Source organism: Drosophila novamexicana, unplaced genomic scaffold (assembly GCF_003285875.2).
Source record: "Drosophila novamexicana strain 15010-1031.04,08,12 unplaced genomic scaffold, DnovRS2.1 tig00000770-arrow-pilon, whole genome shotgun sequence".
NCBI lineage: Eukaryota > Metazoa > Arthropoda > Insecta > Diptera > Drosophilidae > Drosophila > Drosophila novamexicana.
In genome coordinates this window covers 827,831-834,656 of record NW_020824821.1, presented here as the reverse complement: position 1 = coordinate 834,656, position 6,826 = coordinate 827,831, and the positions used below count along the sequence as shown (strand labels likewise).

The following is a 6,826-nucleotide window of genomic DNA, read 5'->3' as shown; positions in this document are numbered from 1 at the left end:
GAGATGAAATGGCAGCGACAGCAACATCAGCAGCAACAATAAGAAAAACAATAAACTCGAGCGCCACAGCGTAGGCAGTCACCAAATTTGGTCACTCTCTCATTCATTCTCTCTGGTACTCGCAATGCAGCTTTGCAGCAGGTGCCGAAAGCTTTTCGAAGCCGCTGCGCGAGCTTTCAGCTGTTTGTTAGTTTGCGGCAGTCTTATGCCGGTCGTTGTTGTTGTAGCGTCGGTTTTCATTGATAAAAATATTATGGCGCGAATAAACTGCGAGAGACTGGTTGTGTGTGAGAGAGCCAGAGCTTGAGGTGAACGCACAGTAGTGGCTGCAAAAGTTGGCACGGTGTAGCATAGTTTATCTGTGAATGTTGACCGTGTTGTGTAAATTATTTTGTGTAGGCTATTAAGTTCCTATTGCACTTTATTAACTATCTAAATGACATTTACTAAACGCTGTTGCGGAATAGCTTTACATATTTAATTCCCTTTTTACTGTAGGTTAAACAACAGTAAAATATCAACGACAACACTATTGCGCTCAAAAGTCAAGGCTTGAGTTTTGCGATGTTAACGGTTCCCTATCCCAGTTCCGTTGCATGCGTGCCGCTCAATGCTCAGAAATTTCGCGAATACCTCAGCATTCAACAGCTGTTTTCAGCGCGTGCTCTCACTTACTCTCTCTCTCTCTATCTCTCTGGAGTAACGCTCTCTCACTACGAACGAACGCAGCAGGTGCAGCAGCAGCAACAACTACAACAACAACGAATCGTAACAAGTGCCGAGTGCGCAGCTTTCGTTGCTGCTGGCCATCGACGACAGTTTGCGTCGTTGCCGCTGAACAGTTAGTGAACGACTCTCGTACGAGACAGACGTGAGCGGCAGCTTAGAGCTTGTTATAAAAACAAATTTAATTTCGAACTTTGGCGCGACTTTCGCAGACAACAAACGTAGTGAAAAAAGCGACGAAAACAAAAAAAAAAAAACAAATTAAATTGTAAAGTGCATGGCAAATTAAAAGCAACTGCAACGGCAACTGCAACTGCAACAAGTGCAAAATTGTGCATAGTTTTTTTAACAAAGTGTTGCCAAGTGTAACACACATAATAACACACACACACACAAACGCAAATACACACAGCTCGAAGTGGACATGTCGGCGTCTACTAAACTGGAGCAGCACTCCAAGCCCATACTGAGTCCAACACGATCCCTTGACGAAGGTTTCGAAAGTGATCCGGATCGGGTTTCAACCGATTCAGAGCATCAAATAAATAACAACAACATCAACAGCAATAACAATGCCAGCAAGCTGGCGCAGCTTAGCTCGGCGGCAACGGGCGGTGCCAGCAGTAACAACAGCAGCAACAGTAACAGCAACAGCAGCAACAGCAGCAATAACAACAATAGCAACAACTTGACAGAGAAGCGCGGCGTACTCAGTCTGGCCGCGCCGCAGCTGCAGCGACGCGATTATTACAAGGATCAACTGCAGCAGCAACAACACCAACAACAACAACAACAGCAGCAGCAACAACTCAAGCACCAACACCAACACCAGCAACAGCAGCAGCAACAGCAACAGCAGCAGCAGCAGCAGCGCCTGCAATATCAAAAACAACGCCAGCCGCTGGTCGCCAGCGCCGCCGCCGCCAGCATTCACAATCATCGCTTGACCAATGGCCTCAGTGTTGGCGCCGGCGCCGCAGCCGCTGCTGCAGCTGGCTATAGGCGCGGACGTCGCCTGCACGTAACGCCGCCAGCGCGCCACGCGCTGCGCTCGCATTCGGTGGACGCTATTGGCAGGCAGCGACATGGCTATGATCCGAGCAGCCTCATCCTCAAGCACGACGGTAACGGCAACGTTAGCAGCAGCAGCAGCGTCAGTGTCGGCGGCGGCAGCGCCAACAGTCGCATGCTAAACTACAAGAGCAGCGCGCCTGGCACAGGCTCGGCGGCGGCAGCGGCTGCGGCAGCAGCAGCAGCAGCGGCTGGACAGGCAGCGCTGCTCGTGCAGCCCATCTCGAGTGCCACGCTGTCGCCGCTGGCGGGCGTTGGGGTGGACGGTGTGGGCGTCGAAGGCAGCGGTGGCGCATCGCCCGTAATTGCCTCCGCCACGCACAGCCTGTACACGTTCTACCCGGCCGAGGGAAATCTGCAGGTGTGGCAAACCGAGTGCGGGGATCTGACCTATAAGTCGTCAAGGAATATGCATCAGCTGCACAAGGCGCCCGTGTGCTGGACACAGTCCATACCCAGGCAGGCAAGACGGTGAGTCCTTGATAAGCCTTCCAAATATTATTACATATATTTAGGATAAGAATTTTCTAGAAACAGCATGAGTTTTTGCATAACAGAAGGATTTTTTGAAGAAGAAGAAAAATTCTGGAAGTTTCTGTTTGATTTGGGCCAACTCTTAGTGCTAGAAGACTCTATATAAAAATCAATAGATGTTTCTCAACATCCCTTCTCGATATCTATAAAAAAAATTGTGTTAACATTAATGATATATTTGCAGCTGACTTAACATGAGTTTTTATGCAAAAATATAAAAAAAATAATAATAATCAAAATCTCGCTTTTGAAAAAACGTATTATAATAATTTGGAGCAAAACTGAGATAAAGGTGGTTAGATCAAGAAATGTATTTTTGATATTATTAATATCATTGGGGTATGATAAATTTGTAATCTAATATCGCCTTTAATAATGTAGATTATTAGTTATTAAAAAAAAATTTAAATACAAAGAAGAAAGTACTTAGATCAAGAAATTTATTATTGATAAAGAGAGAAGCCAATTACTTATTTTTAGTTTTTTTTTTTTTATTATGAAAATCTTTATTATATTAACAGATAATATGAGTTTTTAAACATGTACATGCTTCAAAATTTGCATTTAACAATGTTTGTTTCTTAGTTTATTTTCTCCTGCTCTACATAAGGTTAAGGCTAAGCTGTCTTCTTAAGAATTGTTTTTAATTGTTTTGTAAATGACCGAAGTGTCTTTTCTTCAGTCTATTTATAGGAATAGATCCGACAAGGGCTTGTGCAGATCTGTTTTGGTGGTTTATCAGTCTTTCGTTATAGCGACTGGAGTAGAAAGAGATCTGATCTTCTATTAGCGTAATATTCAGATCTCTGTGATAGTGTATACACAGAATCCGTTTAGTTGGATAGGTCTTCTGCTAGTTGTTTTTATTTCACAAATTAGGGCTATGTCGATCTTGTTGTCTGTGATGAAATTACATAGCTCTAGCATTTTGCCAGTCAGACCCCTGGCGTTCCATTTATTTTTAGTGGAATTATTATTGATAATATTGGGATATGACAAACTAATCATACTTTTAATAATGAAAATTAAAAGACTTTGTCCTCTCATGCTTGTTAAAATAAAAACAATACATCAAATATAGAGGTTGCTTAGCTGTTTTTCTAAGCACATTTTAAGATGATTCAAGATTCTTATTACGTGTTCAATTATCTAAATTCGTCTGTAAACACTTTTTTAGTGTAGTTCCCATAAAGATTTTGAGATATTTTCAGTATATCTTGCTAATAAATCTGAATAAAGTTTCCGAATCAATGTTTTTTAAAATGTTATTTATGCTTTCCAAACATAATAACAAATAATATTATTATTCGATGTACTCCTAATTATATCTACAGGTTTTTGCTCTCTAATCGAAGAAAATTTCTAGTTAAATTTAGCAAATTGTTGTGCTCCGGTTTTTTTTGTCGAGCTATTTCAAAGTGTACGCTAATGGGTTAATTGGTTCGTTTTTATTTTTGGCCAAAAAGAGTCAATAGCCATTTCATCTCTGTGCGGCAAAGTGAAAGTCTTCAAAAGCCGAAGCAGCAGCGGCAGCAGCAATAACAACAACAACAACAAAGTGGCTGCGGCCAAGTTGAGCGCTGGCTTTGACCAAGCGCATGTGTCATTTAACTTGGCCGCGGGGGCTTCAATTAAAATGCCTTCAAAACTGTAACAGCCAAAAAACATTAATTGCTTTACAACGGCCATTGCGTCCTTTAACAGAGGCTTGGCTAACTGTTCAGTTTGCTTTGCATAACATGGCGCTGTTAAGTGTGACCCCAAATAAAATGAACTTATAGCTTTACAACTGTTCTGTTAACTTTGAATTACATTGCGCAGTTAAGTGTAACCCTAAATGAAATGAGCATATTGAAGTAATTGGTTTACAGCGTCCTTTAACAGCGTCTTGGCACAGTTAAGTTTGCTTTGCATAACATTTTGCTGTTATGTCTGAACCCATTTTTAAATGAACACAGAGCTGCAATTCATTAACAGCATCCTTTAAAAGCGCCTTTACTGTTCGCTGTTATGTTAACTTTGCATAACATGGCGCTGTTAAGTGTGACCCCAAATTAAACGCAATATTGCAATTTTTCGCTGTGCACATAAAGTTTGGCAATTTCTGCGCACTTTTTATTACCTATTCCAACTGCTTTTTGACTTCGCTTCGGTTTCGTTTTTTCTCTACTTTTTTTCTGCTACATTTCGCAGCTGCTGAAATGTGTTTAAAATTTGAAATTTGCCTCGCATTTGGCTAATTTTTATGACTCTGCGCATTTCGTGTGCAACATTTTTGGCGTGTGATGCAAAAGCACGTGGGCGTGGTCACAGGCTGAAGGGCAATACGCTAATAAAATAAAAAAAACCGAGAAAATGTGTAAAAGAGTGACAATAGAAGATAGTAAAAGTTGTTAAGAAAATGGATTTTGAGAGTGTAGTGAAGTAATGAAGGACTTCTTTGAGAAAGTGAAATCATTTTCTATTAGAAATAAAAGCGCACTGGGTTTAAAAATACTAAAAATGTTTGCTTATTGTCTACAATAAAATGAAAGGCTAAAGCAGAGGTAGAAAAGTAGAATAGTAGAAGAAGAATAGTAGGATAGAAAGATTCGATTATGAACATGAAACAATGTAAAAACAAATAAACTATGTTTTTTTTTGAGTAAGACTTGGAATTTAACGTTTAAAATGAGAATTTTAATTGCTGACAAAACCAGTGTGACCAAATAAAGTGATACATATATAAAAGCGATAGCCATATATCGATTAAATTAGGCATATAGGATAAAAAAAGAAGATACACTAAGGTAAGGGAAGAAAAGAAAGGGAATGAAGAGAGATATGTAATACCGATCAAGAAAAAACGAAATTGAAAACATTTAAATGAATTTATTTGAAATTGACACTTGCCTTGAAAGTATCTCTTATGCTAATAATTTATGCTTTTAATTTAATTTTACTTCCAATGAACTATCGAAAATTAAACTTGTGTTTTTGGATGCTGTACTTAACAGTCGGGCTACAATATCAAGGGATCTCCTAATATGAAACCTTCGTACTTAGAAAATACATTCAGATATAGTATACTTTAACTTTTAATTTATATCTTATTCTATCTTATATCTTATTTATTCGTTAGATGAATAAATGATATATTAGGTAGCTTTCGACTCTCTCCTTGTAAAAAACATTCTCATAATCATTTTTAAAGGGAACACCCGCACTAAGCCATTCAAGCACTTTACAGCACGCTCGCATATTTAAATGTGTTTCGATTCATATTCCCCGCACTTGTGCAATAGACATGCAAATAAACAGATATTTACTTTCAATTTTGTCGGCTCTTTGAGCTGAGGCCAATGTATTGGGCTAAGTAGGCGGCGTCGTTTAGGCCATTGCATAAGGCAGGCAGGCTAAATTGTTTTTGATGTTATTTAAAAGCCTTTTACTTGGATGCAACCACCCACATGCCAGCCATGCGCAAATTTCAATCAAATGGTAATCAAAAACATGGCGAAAATTGCTGAAAAAAATGCATTTTTGATGCGCAACAAAAAATCAAAATCAATCAAAAGACTTAGGCAACAAACTTGATTAGTTCAACACACTCGTGAGCTGATATTGTAGCACCAACAATAGGTGTAGTTGTTGTTGTTGATTGAAACGCACTCAAAAATACATCTGGCATGTTACGAGTATTACCTGCAAATCAAATTGCATGATGCGCAAAAATGTTTTTATGCTTATTTAAAAAGTAAAAGTTTTTTGCAAATTTTTGTACAATGTGTGTGGCGACTTATTGTAGTTGTTGTATATATATATTTTTTTTTTTTGCCTGTGTCATCTTCTCTCTCTCCCGTGACGCGTTGATGTGTCATATTTTGTATACACTTTTGCTTTTTATCAGTTTGTTTTTGCGCCTCACACTAATTTGTTGTTGTGTATAGCCATGTTAGAGGCTGCGTTTGCGTCTCCAACTGAGGCGTAGGCGTCCGTGTCGCTTGTCGCCTGTCAATTTGAGGCGCCTCGCGAACATTTGAAAGTGTTGCGCAGTTTATTTACGCATGTGAATTTGGATGCTGAACAGATCGTTTTATTGTCTGCGAGTGCGAAAGTTTTATGTTATTTGTTTTTGATTATTGCCGCGCTTCCGTTTAATGAGGAGCCTAAGATGGGGGCGTGGTTGCGCATATTTGTATTTGCAATTAAAAATATTTTCTGTACATATTTGTAAAGAGCTGAATGAATGATTGATTTCCATAGCTGGTGAAATTGTGTAAGACATCAATTTAATTATGCAATTGTCTTAAGTACTTCGAAATGGGTGCTGCTTGGGTAAAGGGGCAGATAGCTGGGAAATTACATTTAATAAATAAGGTACATTACCCATAGTTGAAACCGTTTAACTGACAAAAATTTGAGTATTATTTCAAGACAATTATTAAATATATTTACCAAGACATGTAAAAATACGAATATAATAAGCATTAACTGAGGCAAAACTGAAAATATC

The 6,826-nt window shown here is 39.0% G+C and overlaps 1 protein-coding gene across 1 annotated transcript in view; it reads left to right on the top strand.

Moving 5' to 3' along the window:
* Positions 1-1,020: 1,020 nt before the first annotated feature.
* LOC115763731 (headcase protein) overlaps positions 1,021-6,826 on the top strand; it is a 59,610-nt gene continuing 53,804 nt past the window's right edge. Inside the window, exons 1-2 of the mRNA XM_030706428.1 lie at positions 1,021-1,481; positions 1,554-2,268. Coding sequence (XP_030562288.1) covers positions 1,151-1,481; positions 1,554-2,268 — 1,046 coding nt within the window. The 5' untranslated portion in view covers positions 1,021-1,150. The remainder of the gene's footprint in view (positions 1,482-1,553; positions 2,269-6,826) is intronic.